The 16650-nt window shown below is 44.5% G+C and overlaps 1 protein-coding gene across 1 annotated transcript in view; it reads right to left on the bottom strand.

The window, feature by feature from the left end:
- Window positions 1-16650, bottom strand: part of LOC146194960 (monocarboxylate transporter 9-like) — a 101764-nt gene that overhangs the window by 1414 nt on the left and 83700 nt on the right. The window contains exons 3-4 of the mRNA XM_084596684.1: window positions 15796-15939; window positions 14422-15270 (exon numbers count right to left, since the gene is read on the bottom strand). Of these exons, the coding sequence (XP_084452810.1) occupies window positions 14422-15270; window positions 15796-15939 (993 nt within the window). The remainder of the gene's footprint in view (window positions 1-14421; window positions 15271-15795; window positions 15940-16650) is intronic.

Genomic DNA, 16650 nt, shown 5'->3' on the forward strand with positions numbered 1-16650 from the left:
TTATGAAAGTATGGAATACGACACATATTTTACGAAGTGATCGCGATGGAAGAGAAAGACTAGATTTCTTACTAATAATGCTTGCATTGTGCTTATATTTAGCAAGAATGAAACGCAGGATTTATTTTGAATTATATGAACAGTAGTAACCTGCTGGTTACAATGAGGATCCAGAACAGCAGCTAAGTTGCACACTGCAGTTTGTAGTGATTTATAACGTTTTGTTGCAATTCTTTCACGGACGCGGGAAAGTTGAAAAGGCTGTGACGTAAGTAACCTAGCATGTAATTAGCACCGTTACGTGCTCAATATGAAAATACCAACTCAGGTTAGTACTGATATTATTTAGAGTATCTTGTATGAAGTTGGAGCGCCTTAACAAATGTTAACAGTAATATACGAAAGTGGGCAGAAGCTTTATTGAAACGCGTATGACTGCGCCTTTGTTAACATTTTGTTGCATTGACCATTCCTTGCACCAGTTAGCTATAGTGGTAAGATCAATCTGAAGCTGCTGTGACTACTATCAGTTAACTCTGTAAACATAAGGCAATCATCTTCGAAAATAAGAATATGAGAGCTAGGAAGAGACACAAGATGATTGATGTACATTAGGAATAAGAGGGGCCCAAGGATTCAGCCTTTAAGAACACTTGAATGAACTTCTATAAACCTGGAAATAAAATCATTAGCGGTAACAAAATATGAACATTTAATGAGAAAACACTAATTCCAATTCAGAAGAAAATGGTCAATATCAAGGTTAGTTTCAATAATAGGAGTCTGTGACGTACATTGTCGAAAACTTTATAACATCTAGGAATATAGAGACAGTCGGTGTTGGTTGGTTGGTTTGTGGGGCTTAACGTCCCAAAGCAACTCAGGCTATGAGAGACGCCGTAGTGGAGGACGGCGGAAATTTCGACCACCTGGGGTTCTTTAACATGCACTGACATCACACAGCACACGAGACTTGCTTTTCGCCTCCATCGGAAAGCGGCCTCCAGTGTGATGAGTGGTCAGTAATATGATGTAATGCATATGCAAAACAGATGTATGTTTTCGATGAGTATAGCCCCGCCAGAGTGGTGCAGTGGTAAGACGCCCGACTACTGTGCCGGAGTACCCGGGTTCAAACCCGACCTCGGCAGCGTGTTTCGTTGGAGGTGAAACGAAGTCCAGAGGGCACTTTGGACCACCAAAGTGCGATGAGGCGAAAGCCATTCTAGCGCGATGGATCCTATCCCTCCATTTCAGCATTTCTATATCTTATCTTCTTTCACTACCTCCTTCATCCCATCATTTATGTTGTTATACGTGTGCCCGCGAAGTATTCTGACAGACACTGCGTCTTTTATATCCCGTTTATAAATTTGAAATGCCGCTGATGCCTGCTATACTAACGCCTCCTAGACATCTTGTCTGCTTCTGTTTGGTGTTTGGTGCGGCGTTCGAGGAAACGCCAAATGACAGGCGCCGCACTGACTCCTGAATCGGACGCCCGGCGGGGTAAGCTTCGTCTTTGTACAAATCGCCTGGTGACGTCATGACCAGTCCTGATGGCAAATGGTGCATCCCTTGTCGAAAACAAGTGGCATTAAATTGAACGTATCAATGTTTACCGGCGTTCTATAATTCCTTTACAGGAAATAAAGGCGCCGTATCTGTCACTCGCGCAAAGTTAGGCTGCGGCGCCTGCTGCCTTAGTTTGTTGCTTCTATCGATGAAGTAGCCTGTCGGATTTATGGATATTACAGGGAGGTCATCGAGAGTGTTAGATTTCTTTCAGCGCGTTTCTCTATGAATATTTGTTTGATGTAAAGAGGAAAACGTTGTACCGCTATCGGTGTGATATTATTTTCCCAGAACCCTTGTACAGGGCCATATACACTAGAGGTCCTGGCAGAGATGTAATAAAGAGAGTAAAGAAAATGCAAGTTCCGCCAGGAGTTGACTTTTTTTTAATTACATAGCAGAACATTACCAGGAAAGAAGTTTTTGGACGGAAGGGGCTTTTTTATTGTGGGGAGCACATTATTTAATCTGTAAGCAGCCGGAAACAATAGATCATGTTCTTATATTATTGGGCAGGGTTATATATCTGGGATGTATTACAACGAACCACAAAGAAGGATTTTCCACTTGACTCGCTCGGCATTCGAAATTTAGGCATAGAGAATGAGGATAGGGTTCCATTTGACGTAATTATGCTTATGGGGCTCCAGTGTATATGGCGCTCCAGAATGGCTGGCTATAACTGTGATAGGAATGCCACACCTGTCTGAATGTATTTTCAGGAGAGTATTGAGTGGTTTATTGCCATCCCCAAAGTGGCTACAGAACCACGAGAATGGCCCTAAAGGGTAAAGCCTTTGGTGTCGCTGCAAGAGTTTTAATTCGGCAAAGCCAGTCTAACACTGACTGATCACGACATTTTTTTTATGTCGTGATGTTTTGATCGGAGTTTCTTGTTATCTCATGTGCCGAAGCGAGGCAAAAAAAATCCGAGGCATGGAACAGTTCGTAAAACGCTCGGCTGGGGATCCAATAGATAGAGGTTGGATTCCCGGTGGAGACAGGGTTTATTTATTTTATACAGTGTGCTCTGGAAAGCGTGGAAGCTCCTGCTCTCAACAATGAGGAATTTTAGGCTTCTGCCTTAAAATGTGATGAGATTGCGAAAGCTATTTAAGTTATGCATGTCTGCAAATTTATGTTTCGCTTATACCTCAACCACCCACGCAAAGTCATCGTAGATAACTACTTCAACGTACGTGGCCCACAATAGCTCAACAGCTCACCAACACACAGCAGAACCTCATATCCCAAATCTATCCCACTCGTAGCCATCTGACTCCAAGACAGATATTTAAAGAGCGCGACGCGGCATAGAAGCTCGCTGACTTTGGCTTGGCTCTTGTAAGAAACATCTTCCGCTGACGGTCAAATCGCACATACGCTGCTCCGAAAGATTCGTGAACACAAGAAATTCCAACTGATTTCCTTAATGAGTCATCACTGGTCGGATGGAAATTTTGATCATAATGGCTTTCCTCAACAATCATCGTTAACCCAAAAACTGGCATCCCTGACGCTGATAATTCTTTATCTCGTCTCACTTATTTGTGAAAAACAATGGAAGAGGTAGTATTGCAAAAGTTTCTGCGTCAAGGGGAAGCCACATCTGTTCTTCGATATAAAATAGTTGCCTTTCTTGCACATATATTTGGAGGAGCATCCCTTCCCCTCCCCGTCGTCTTCCCTGATTAGAGAAGGTGCGCGAAAACAATTTTAGAATATATTGCCGCAATATACGCTTCGTTGCGTTAAAAAAATCGACTTTAGGCTCTCCATCTAAATTATATGCCAATAAATTGCTAAATTAGATAATCGTATATTACTCGTATTTGGAGGAGAGACTACAGCGCAGGGAGTGTTTTGTATGCAGGTTTTGCAGCACAGACGAATATCGCGCCATGATAGCCGCGCTAAAGCAGGAGTTTCCCACGGTGTCTTAAACTGTCAAAATTAAATCAAATGCCTTGCTGCTAGGCAAAAGATTAGGCAAGTATTTAGGAACAGGGAAAACGTGGCTTGAATTCCTGTTGGGTAATCTACATAATGTGATTGTTGTAAAACTAGCAACACGGGCTAAATGTGGCCTAATGTTTGTTTTAGAATATATAGTTAGAGTGGGTTGTGTGCGAACAACGTATGTGCTGAACGCAATTTTTGAGCGCTTCTCCGAGATAATTGCAACTAAGGTTTTAAAAAAGGCTTTGTGCCCTCACACAGGGAAGCCACCTGAGGCCTCTTGTGCGCCGCGCTCCCTACAGTGCAATATTTTGTTCTCCAAACTTTTTTATAATCAAAATATTCGAGTCTCCTCTGCCGTGCCATCCTGGCGCACTGCGCGAGAGATGCGAGCCACAAGCTGGTCACGTGACAACGTTCTGAAGGTGACTTGATCTACGTTGTTATTAGATGGACATTGCTCATTTTTCAAGTCGATCTACAACTGTAACAAAATGACGAGTTAAGCATTGAGCTACTTGGTACATTCTGACGGGGTAAATAAGAGCGCTATAAATATACATAGTCTATTCAGACTTCGCCGTCCTGAATTCAAGTGAAAATTTGTATTCTCTACATTTCTAATTGTGGTTGAGTTTTAAAAGCCATCACCTAAAAACTTTAGGGATAACTTTGAAATGTGTGAAGTTACCGATTTGAATCTGTTCATGATGGCACATACTGACAGCACAGGAGAAGCGTCTACACAAGGGATGCTTCAAATAAATATAGTTCATGACAGGAACTTTTGAAAGATTCTGCTCTTGCTTTCTTGATTCTTTTGGTTTTATTCGCTTTCAGTTTTAACTGCCGTAACAACTGCGTAAAAGGAAGTGCGAGTAGCACTTTTTAAACGCCACATCGAATTCGAAAAGAGAACGATTCAAAGGGTTAGTGACCCGTATTGAGTACAAGCTGATTATCATTTGAAATATTTGTTACGAGTGCGGACAAGGAAGGGTCAGTTGTGCAAAACCACTAATTGGCACTGCTTATTCTATGCTGCGGAGTTACTAATCACGAAGTTATGGCTGATCGTGGAGACAGCTGTTATCATTGGTAGGGATGCACGAAGAGTGCTTGTTTCTAAAGGGAATAAATTACAAATTTCGCACCAATAATTAATGCAAAATTGAATACAAATCAATTGCGCACGAGGTTTGAACTGCTATTGTTATCTTGGTTGAAAATTATCAATAGTGTGCGCCATCATGTCACTAACGGGGCCGTTACAACGCTGTGTCTTATAAAAGTAAAAACGCGCATGCATTTATTTAGTGGGTTTGCGCAACACCATGTTAGTGTTCTCATAAGCAATGCAAACCTATACGGGGTAATCAGGCATTATTTATTATGAATTCAATTATTTCAGTTAGCTATATTTTAGCAAACGAGAGACGCGACAGCCAGGTGTGTGAGATGGCCTGCGCTACTAGGCGTCAAGGCAAGGTCTGCTAAACCTGCCGCTGGCCTGTAATTTGCAAGATATTGCTGGCCATGTATAAGCACTACAAAAACTACCGCGAGATTAGACCAAACGACGCAAAAAACGACGCTTGACCCTCGATTTCGAGAGTCTGGTTGAGGAGTATGCTTAATGACGTCAGTTTGTACGTCTAGTTTCTCTCAATAGTTCAAGCAATATACGAGCAGCCCCATTCTAACTGCCTAGAAATATTAGGAATACATAGACCAACACTGATCTGTGATGTAAGCATGATGCGGTGGCGCTTCTCTCACTAGGCTGGAGCGACTGGGGGTGAAAACTATGGTTAGCGCCCATAAAAATAAATGAAAGCAAAAGATTTGTTTTTCGGCACAGAGGAAACATGAACATCCCAGAGCACATGGTGAAAGTATGTAATATCATTACCGAGGCAAAGTATTTTTTTAAAAACCGGGAAACGTATGACGGTGCGATTTGGGAGGGTGAACCTTAAAAATATTGTTTTGGATTGGTTTGGTTTGTGGGCTTTTACGTCCCAAAGCAACTCAGGCTATGAGAGACGCCGTAGTGGAGGACTCCGGAAATTTCGACCACCTGGGGTTCTTTAACGTGCACTGACATCGCACAGCACATGGGCGCCTTGCTTTTCGCCTCCATCGAAAAGCTGCCGCCGAGGCCGGGATTCGATCCCGCGTCCTTGGGAACAGTATTGCAAACACAACTTACATCAACGTTTCGAGGAGCGCCAGACGTTGTGGCCAATCGCTAAACGTTGACCACCTTTTTGAAGAAGTGTGTGACAAAGTAGGCTTCATCAATGTGTAGGCAATCTACTTTTAAAATACTTGGTTGTGTAGAATATGAGTTAGAATTCCATTGAGGTAGCGCAGCCTATACAAAGTATATGTATAGAACGTTTCGCAAAGAAGCTGAATGTCCGCCTATGAAAGCACTCGTTTGTTAAGAGCTGGTGCATTATTTTGAGACCGCAAATATATGTATGCAACAGATTTCGCGCCTTACATCTCTGTAAAGCATATTTATCAATAAATACGTACGGTACGTATCTGCAGACGAACCCCCACGTCTAGAAGGCGAGTCGCCCAAGCATTTTTTCTTTTGATTAACGTCTTGTACCATGCTCCGACATCATGCTGCACGGTGGAAGTAAAAACAAACATTCAAGTGCGGCGACGCGCATGAGCCGCGTAAGCAGTATAATAATGCCGTCGAGACACGGTTCATTTGTTTTTAAATTGAGAGGAATAAAACGCAAAATAACGAGCATGACGTCAATCCGTCCTGAAAACATCGATCGTGGCTAAGTACATGAACATGCATGTATGCATGTGCTCACCAAGTGCATACATGCATGTAGTGAGCAAGTCGTAAGCAAACATTTGAGAGGCTATATATTCGACGTCTGTGCACGCACTGCATGGTGCACAGGCGTCGAAAAAAAAACAGACGAGGAAACCGCCGAGAAAGCGCAGAACGATATATGAGAACCACAGTGATACCACGGCGAAAAAGAAAATAAACGAAAAAATACCTAGCTAGCATATATGCCCGTTGGTGACCTTGCGCGCACACACCTGACTAAACATAACTGTATTCCTTCAGGGACTTGTATGCCTGGAAAGTATCTGCAGTGAAGCGATTAAGCGACAAAATCAAACACACTACAATGTTTGCCTTGCCCACAGGTGGCAGAGCGCCGGCGTCAGTCCAGATGACTTCCCTATGCATTTCAGGTATAGCAAATGAATCCGGGTGCTCAACGCCTTCAATGTACAGCTTTTAATTGTAGCGCTGTTTATCCGGTTCCGAGAAGCTTTTCACGTAGTCCAAAATTGCTCCAGTGCACACTGCATCCCCTGGAAAGTACTGCATCTCTGATAATTTACTGGACTGTTCACAGCACGATAAACTGGCCGCACACAGTTGCAGACGACCATGTACCATCGGCGCCGTCGCTATCAGACGCTCCGGAGCTGGAGGCGGCTGCGGTGGGTATCGCCAGTTGCTCTGTCATCTGCTGCAATGCTCGACTCCCGTTCGGTCCATATTGTCGTACGGTGTTTGATGATTGCTTTTAAATGTTAATTCTATGTAGGATGTATCACTCGAGCGACAGTATTATCAAAGTAATTTACCTCATGCGGCAGCATATCAGGCTGTATACAAAACTGTGTGATTCGCTACATGAGCCTTTTGGGGGTGTCCGGATTCACAGCACAGATTATTTGGGGAGCTTTAAAAGTACACTGTTCCCGCAATGACGCAGCACATTTCGTCATACAGATCTTCAAAGCGCTGCTCGCCGTTTACCGACCGGCCATCACTTCTGATGCTCTGCGAAGCGAGAAAAATGTTGCGGTAAGTTGTGTTCACATGTGTTTTTAAGGGCCGCCTCCCAACTCGCACCGTCATACGTTTCGCAGGGTTTTACAAACACTTCGCCACGGTAATGAGATTCCATACTTTTGAGATCTGTTCTAGGATGTTAAAGGTTACTCTGTGCCGAATAACGACATCATAATGCAAACACACGGCCGTACGTCGCTCGCACTATCGTACTTCGCTTTTCTTTTTTTTCCTGACACGATAGAGCTCTGGAATAACTTGCCTACTAATGTTGTAAACAGTGCCAGTAAAACAGCATTTCAGAAAAGTCTCGATCAATACCTTACTGAACGCTAACATGTCGTCCCCTGTGCATCGCGTCCTATTACTTTGTAACTGCGTTTTCGTTTTCTGCGTCATTTGTTCCAGCTCAGCAGCTTTCTGAGATGGTGTTCGTATAATTGTAATTTAAAGTGTTTGCTATTGTGTTTTGTCATTTGAAACTTTAGTTGTGGTATTGATTTTATATATATTGGTGATTCCCTCCCTATCATGACCCTCAGTAAGGTTTAACAGTATGAATAAATTGTGAACAAGAAGATGAGCCCTTTTTGCTGGACGCTGATGAAGAGGAAGCAGTCTGTGGAATTGCGATCGCGCAGATAATCGTGCTGGTTTGATCATCGTGCGCTTCCTTGCCGACCTCGACGCCGTCCTCGACGTATAGATTAAACTTTCTCTTACAAAATAAATAAATAAATACATAAATAGGTGACCGGTGCAATGAGAAAAATGCTTTCAAATATTTCGATTCTATGTATTCCTATGGACGCTAACCCTATTTATTTATTTATTTATTTGATCATACTGCAGACCCAGTGAAGGGTCCTGGAAGGAAGGGCAACAATTCCAAAAGAAAACAAAAAAGCATAAAGTGCAAAAACATGAACATGAAATTTACACAAATACAAGCAAGATGTAGAAAAACAGCAAATCAAAGCACGACCTGTTCTAAAATATCAAAGTCCTGAAGTGATGATAATGGCAGGTTATTCCATTCGGTTATGGTGGGCGGGAAGAAAGAAAATTTGAAGATGTTAGTTCTGGCAACGTAAGGTGTTAGTGATTCGGTGCGCGTATTTCTTGTTGCTCTGGACGATGCCGGTTTAAGATACAAATCATGAGCCATTGATAATTTATTATTTTTTAGTAGAAAGAGGAATTTTTGCCTGTGTATTCTGCGCCGAGATTCAAGGGACTGTATGTTATGTTTAAGCATTAGGGTAGATAGTGAGTCAGTGCTGCGATATTTAGAAAATATAAACCGAACAGCCTTGCATTGAATTATTTCGAGTACATTGTTGTTAGTTTTTGTATGTTGATTTCCCCCACCCCACCACCTGTCAGCTGCGGTGCCGCGAGCGCCCCGCCCCCTTTGTTTGAAAACACGGCGTTGGTCTACAGGGAAGCTTTAAAGCCGATTTAAATTGCTTGGAACAATTTGACCGGCAACATTGGCTTCGTTAAGCATATCAGACAGAATTATACATGATTCTCAATTAGAATTTTATAAATATTTACACACCTCTACTGCTTAGCATAGAGCGGAGGAAGAAAAAATATAACTGGTCCCGCTTGGTCTTCTTGAAGCACATCAGCTTTCTTTTTAGAAATATTAAATAACCACAACTAAATTTGCAAAATTAGGCGAGACATATCCCGAGGCAAGCATAACGGCAAGACATTACAATATATGTTTTCTGAATTTATATTTTAATACGATTACGGGGTGCAAACCTGCGCATAGGTACAGCAGTTTTCTATGATTGTGACTAATTTGGTACAAAAGGAGCCCACGCTTTTGAGATAGAAGGGGCTAGTTTCGCTTAGTAGAGAATGTCATGGCATCTGAAACACGCGTTGAAACTCTTTGCATTCGTTGAAACGGTTATAATCATATTTTAGCGGAAAGATCCATACAGTATGTAGTGATGCTCTTCATTTAAACGAACTTTAGAGGCGTTAGTTTGGGGGCGCTAAGAGATATTGTCTAATTTTGACCAAGAACAGCAAATTGTGTGAAAGGAAATCGCACGGATGGCCAACCTCCTTTACTAGAATAGTATGTGTGATAAAAAGCGGAGCATATAAATAGGCCATTAAGATATGACAGAACTGATGACAGAAGCTTGCTCATGACAGATGGCTCATGACAGAAACTTGCGCACCGGTATCAATTTGGCTTGAACGACTGTGCCATCCACGAGCACGGCCGTGGATGGCACGGCCGTTCAAGCCTCATTGATCCCGGTGCGCACGTTTCTGTCATGAGCCATGAACTCCATTCTCGCTTGCGAAAAGTGCTGACCCCTGCCCCTATACAGGTTGTGCGTGTTGCAGATGGACCATAGTGAAAGGTCACTTGTACTCTGCCCGTGTAACGATTTCAAAGGGCTTGTGCTCTGCCCGTATAACGATTTCTGGCCGCCATACTACCGTCCACTTCACAGTTCTGCAGCATTGTCCTCCTGACATCATTCTCGGGGTCGACTTTGTTTTTTACCATGCAGCCATCATAGACTGTGCTACAAGCGTCGTTGAACTTAACCTCATATCTCCTTTCAACCCACCTTCTCCTGTTCTGCACCGCCTTTGTAGTGTCGACTTTGTCCGCCTGCCACCTGAAGCCGCAACTTACGTTACGGTGTGCTTTGTACCCTCGTTTCCCGATGTACACCATATCGTTACCCCAACTCTTGATGCTTCCCCAACCCGAAGCGCTGCCCTTGCTCATACCGTCGTGACAATGACCGCGAACGAAACATGCCTCCCTACTCTGAAGTTTGCATCGCAAATCCAGCCCCTCCCGCAATGCATCTCGCCCGCCACACTGTGTCCAGTAAATAATGTGATCACTCTCTCTTGTGACCACCGGTTTACCGCCCTCCTCTGATTGATCTTTATCTGAAGTTTCCAGTGTCCAAGACTACGTCAAGATGATCGCTCTGGACCTTTCTCCTCCACAAGCTCATGCACTCTGTCGTCTGCTGGCATATTTCAGACACATTTTTGATTTTGATCAGGGCCCATTGTCTCTAACCGCTTTCGTACAACATCGCATACACACCGGCGACGCTGCTCCTATTCATCGCAGTCATTATCGCGCATCCGATGCTGAACGTCAAGTAATCCAAAAGGAGGTTGACAAGACGCTCGCTCAAGACGTCATCGAACCCTCGACGAGTCCGTGGGCGTCCCCAGTCGTACTGGTTAAAACGAAAGACGACAGCTGGCGCTTTTGCGTCGATTATCGCAATTTCAGCAATATCACTAAAAAAGACGTGTACCCACTTCCCAGAATTGAAGATGCACTAGAATAACTCCATGGAGCTAAATACTTTTCTTCCATCGATTTACAGTCCGGGTATTGGCAGATCGCTGTTGATGAGCAGGACTGTAAAAAAAAACAGCTTTCGTTACACCAGATGACTTGTACCACTTTAAAGTCATGCCATTCAGTCTCTGCAATATACCGGCGGCCTTTGAATGAATGATGGACTCCCTTCTGCGGGGATTTAAATGGAAAACCTGCCTGCGCTACCTGGACGACGACGACGTCGTTTTCTCGCCGACCTTTTCATTGCACCTTAAACGCCTCACCAGTATTCTCAATGTATTCCGTACAGCCGGTCTCCAGCTCACTTCATCGAAATGCCAGTTTGGTCGCGGCCAACTCACCATTATCGGACATATGGTTGACGCCTTCGGAGTGCGACCTGATCCGGCTAAAATTTAAGCCGTCAAAGACTTTTCACGTCCCCAGTTTTCGAACGATGTGCACAGCTTTGTCGGCCTCTTTTCATACTTTCGCCGCTTTATCAATGATATTGCCAATGTCGCTCGTCCTCTCACCGACCTCCTTAAAAAAGACATCGCTTTCACGTGGGGCCCTGACGAGCAAGGTGCGTTTTCAACGCTTATAAGCTTACTGACGTCTTGGCTCATTTCGATCCCTCAGCTTCCACTGAAGTTCTAACCGAGGCCTGCGGATATGGAAGCGGTGCAGTGTTGGATCAACGCCAACATGGCAATGACCGCGCCATCGCATATGCTAGCCGCCTTCTCTCCAGCGCCGAACGAAATTATTCGATTACTGAGCGCGAGTCTCTCGCCCTTGTATGGGCCCATACAAGTAAGGTCAGATTATAGCGACAGCCGGCTGTCGCTAATATCTGACTTTACTCATTCGGCTGTTCTTTCTCAGTTGTAACTGACCATCACGCGCTGTGTTGGTTGTCATCTCTGAGAGATCCCTCCGGCCGTCGTGGTCGCTAGGCTTTGCGCCTTCAATACGCCTACAACGTCGTCAAAAAGTCGAGACGCCTTCACCAAGATGCCGATTGTTTGTCTCGCTATCTTGTAGAGCCCCCCAATCTCGGTGACACAGAGGCACTTTCCTCTGTCTTCGCCCTCTCCAATCTCGCCAACATAGCAGGCGAGCAGCGCAACGACCCAACTTTAAGATCCATCATTGAAGGCCTGATATCTGGAAGAACGGATTCTTCTCTGCAGATTTTTGTTGTACAGGACAGTGTCCTCTACCGCCGTAACTTTTGTAATGACGGTCCTCAACTCCTGTTGGTGATTCAAAAAAGCTACGCTGCTCTTCGCGGTTGTTTGCCCACACCTGGCCTTCTCGGTGTGTTTCGCACTTACGGCAGGGTACGGCGTCGTTGTTTTTTTGCCGGGACTATACTGCAGCATCCGGCACTACATCGTAGCCTGCGACACGTGTGAGCGTAGTAAAAAACCATTGCGGTAACCAGCTGGCCTTCTGCAACCTAGTGACGTGCCCCTGGAACCATTTTATTATGTTGGGCCTGACCTTCTTGGCCCCTTCCTTACGCCAGGGCAGGGTAACAAATGGATCGCAGTCGCAACCGATCATTCAACATGCTAGGGCATCACTCGAGCTTTACCCACGAGTTGCGCTACAGATGTCGCTGACTTCCTTCTACACAGCGTCATTCTCCATCACGGAGCTCCTCGTCAATTAATCACCGACCTTGGTCGCTACTTTTTGTCCCGAGTTGTTTAAGACATCCTGCGTACATGTTCTACAAAGCATACGCTCGCAACCGCGTACCATCCCCATACCAATGGTCTTACCGAGCGCTCAAACCGCATACTTACGGATATGTTATCTATGCATGTGTCACCTGATCACCAAGACTGGAACCTCGCGCTATCATGTGGCCTTTGCTTACAATTCTTCCAAGCAGGACACGATGGGTTATTCACCCTTCTTCCTGCTCTTCGGCACGCACCGCGCTTTACCTTTGGACACGCTGGTTCCGCCTGCTGACCGTCCCTTAACTACTTACGCACGTGACGCCATTGCGCAAGCCACTGAAGCACGCCGAGTAGCCCGTAATCGGCTCCTCGCCTCTCAGACTTCTCAGAAATCTACCTACGATGGTCGGAATCGCCACGTAGGCTATGACTATGAGTTCTTGGTTCTTTTATGGTCTCCTGCACGCCTCACTGGTTTCTCGGAGAAACTTTTGGCCCCCTATAGTCGCCCTTCACGCATGGTGCACCAAGTCACGGATGTGGCGTATGAACTTGCCCCTTTTGTGACCGCTTCCTCCTCCTCTCGCCCTACTACTGACATTGTCCATGTTTCGCGCCTGAAGCCATTCGAACTCATACCTTCGTTGCCACTTTAGCGCCGGGACGACGCTTACACAGCCGGGGGGCCATGTTACGCGATGACGACGACGAAGTGATTCCTTCTCTTGCCTCGCGTAGGGGACAAGGTACTGACAAAGAAGTGGGACTGTTTCCGTGTTGCTGCTCGCTGCTAGGCTACTTGAGGCTGTTGTAAGTATACCGTAAATACATCGAGTTTCCACGTAATAATATGTGACGGGTAGAAAGAGAAAATATTAGTATTCAGTAGTGATCCCTGGTGCGTAAACATTCTAGGCTGGCTTCAATCACATCGACGTCATTGATAAAAAATGATGCCCTCCTCTTCCCGCTATATTAAATACATGCCTACGAATAAAGGAAGAAAAAACGCACACGTGGCTACTGTAATCCGCCGAGCCCCGTCCCGCACGCGTCACTTGCGTGTTCCATAGAGAAATGTCTAGATTAGCAACTTGACGTCAGTTGGTTAGGGTGGCTGAGAACACGGGGTCAGTGTTCGCAGTAATTAGCTTCAAGCGGTTTTGAGAACAACTTATATTTCATTTTCTAAGTAAGCTCCCCGTACAATATTTAAATATTACTCTAATACTTGGGAAAACCACGACCCAAAATCGTGCATTACAATTTGAACAGAAATACTAATTTAAGCATACGTTTAGCGGACTATACGGTTTTGTTGGAAAAACTATTTTGGCATTTTTTGCATATTTTCGAAATTTTGTTTCGAAAGACACAAATATTTTAAGCACTAACGTGAAGAAAGGTATTATAAAATAGCGGAAGAAGGAGTGATATTTCCGCAACAATGGCACAAATGTTTCCTTACTTGGCTTTCAACTTTTATGAACCTTTATAGTTGCCTGAAAAGTAGCTATTTTTATTGTGTAATTTTAATTTTTTTTTTCAGTAGGGTGAGGTTTCTAAGTTGTGCTCACCTACGTCAAGAAATTCAGCTATTGTCGGTATGTTTCTGCACATTCTCTAAAATTTTTTACGCTTCCTTAAAACCGATAACCATACAGCGTGAGTGAGTATTTACATTTCATTTAAGCAGCGCTTACAACCCGCCAAATATAGGTATGCAAAAATAGAACTTTAAAGCAGACGATCTGATAAATATTGGAAGTTTTTGCCTTCAGCAGTAATTTTTTTGTCTGCATTTTTTGTGACATCCTTTTTGCAAATTTTGTGTCAAATCCCTTCAAAAATCGTTTACCAACAATGTCAATTCCCTCCGCTTCCCCATTGAAACTTGCGTCCGCGGTGCTTTTCTAAAAGGTGTACATGGGCAAGTATAGACAGATTCTTAAGAATAGCTAAAGTAACTGAAATTTTTATACCAATAAAGAGAGGATTCAGAAGAAATACTGGACCCGCTGTGGCACCGACGAAGCCGTAGGCGATGGGCAGCCTCTCCAATCCGATATACTCCGCCATGAGTGCTGGATACATGGGAAGTCCGCAGCCCAGACAGAGGGCCACCAGTAGACACACAACCAATATTGCTCCATAAGACGAAGAGAAGGGCAGTGCGAACAAGCACAAGCCCATCGCCAAGTAGTTGAGCATCATTAGCGTACTGCGCCTCAGGTATCCCCTATCTGCTAGAACAGGCAAGCCCAGTCGGCCTACTGTGTCTGTGATAGAGAAAAGCGGCACAAGACTCACAGCGTCGGGTACTGTAGTTCTCCGGTCAACTGCGAAGTCCACCACAGTTGTCATAAAGACACCAAATGTAAAGTTCAAAATCAGGTATGTCACCAAAATAACATAAAACATGGGACTCCTGAGTACCGTTAGGCCATATGAGCACATCGTTCGCACAAGCGGCCGCATATTACTACAAGCTTGCCCGTAAAAAGATCGACCAGTAATCGGCGCTTTCTTTTCACTTGAACGTACAGTGTTTTCCTCGCTTGAGTCGTTGGGATGTAGCACGTTTCTGTGGTTTAAATTCGATATCTTGAGAATCCAGGTCAGGGCAGTGCTATGCATTGTGATGGCGCCAAATATGAGGAGGCTTCCACGGAAGCCGTAGTTATTTGCGAGGAGTAGCAACAGTCTTGGGAAGATGAAGGCAGACGCAGTGCACCCGCTATACATAATACCCAGCGCTAGTCCCTTGTACTTCTCGAAGTGCTGGTTTATGAAGATGTGTAGCATCATGAAGATGGTTCCAGAACCAAATCCTAAGAAGGAAAAAAGAGAGCTTAATTGGAGAAGCGAGAAGATCTTCGTTTCGCAAACGGATTTTAGTTTCTCAAAATTGCTGTAGATTGTTAGAGGAAAAGGATAAAATAAGTGGAAAACGTTTTTCTTTTGGGAGAGCTTTTGAGGCGTGATATTGATTGCGCATGCAAAGCTGTGCATCAAAAGCGATGGTTTTATTCGTTCTTTAAAGTCTTATTATAGGCCAGATGGTGCAACTAGGAATTTGGACAAAGTAGTGCAGGAAAATCTTACGAAATTATTCAGGCATCTATTAATGAAAGCAAACACAGATTACCATGAAATCTTTTGACGAATGGACAATTTATTGTTGAATCATTTTTAAACTCACGGTATAAAATTCATTATAAGTCCGATACAAATTGCCTTTTAGGACTTTGAAACTTAGACTCATGATGATAAATTACCCTTCTGTGGTTCGAGGTAATACAAGAAGTATAATCTGCTGTCTCATTGATTCCAGTTGGTATCAAATGGACGCTCACCAAACAAGGCACCCATTGTCAGGGCTATCCAAGTGATGCTCGGGGCAAAGCTGCTCGCTATGAGCGCCGTCCACATGGTGATGCTTCCAGCGTGCAATAGGGGAACGACACCGAAGGCTTGGCACAAGGGGCCCGCCATGAGGCCTGCGTTGATAAATGGCGGAAGGTGCTTTTTAAGGCACTATACATGGCATGCGTTCTGTTCTATAGGGAGCTTGCATGAAACGCTGAGAGCTCCATTTTTCTGTAGAGTACAGCAGTCAAGTGTGTAGCGGGCCGCGCAAATATTGCCAAAACGATGGTCACTGCGCGGTCGTGGGCTGTATTAACGCAAAAGGTGAAGTCCGGACAAGACGACTGTGCGTTTTTTAAAAAACCTAAAGGTAAGCTTGCACGAACGAGACAAGACCAGGATCGGAATGTCGTAGACTAGACTGACTTGCAGGCATCAGCGGATGGCTGTTTTGTTTTTATGCGTGCACCCCAGTTACAATGATGGGGCCTAATCAGGATTGCAGTAATCGAAAATTGTATACGGCCGGCCTGCAAAATGAACACGTGAGGCTAGAATGGTGAGCTCCTGTGGCAATTCATGCCTCATATGTACAATATTCAGGGAGCACGCATAAAAGCAAAGCAACCGCGGAGCCGCTCCAGACTTACACCGCAAGACGGGCGGCTGCGAAGAAATAAACAAATTGAACAGTGCGGCGAACATCGATATTCGTTTACATACCTGACACGAAATGGCATGCACACACTTGGTGTTTGTCCGCACTGTGGTGAATGCAACGTCATTTAAAGCGTAAAAGCCACTTTGGTCTGCGACATTACGCTCACTTCTGGCTGTCGCTT

Source organism: Amblyomma maculatum, chromosome 3 (genome assembly GCF_055883805.1).
Source record: "Amblyomma maculatum isolate TAMU_Amacu chromosome 3, ASM5588380v1, whole genome shotgun sequence".
NCBI classification, from domain to species: domain Eukaryota; kingdom Metazoa; phylum Arthropoda; class Arachnida; order Ixodida; family Ixodidae; genus Amblyomma; species Amblyomma maculatum.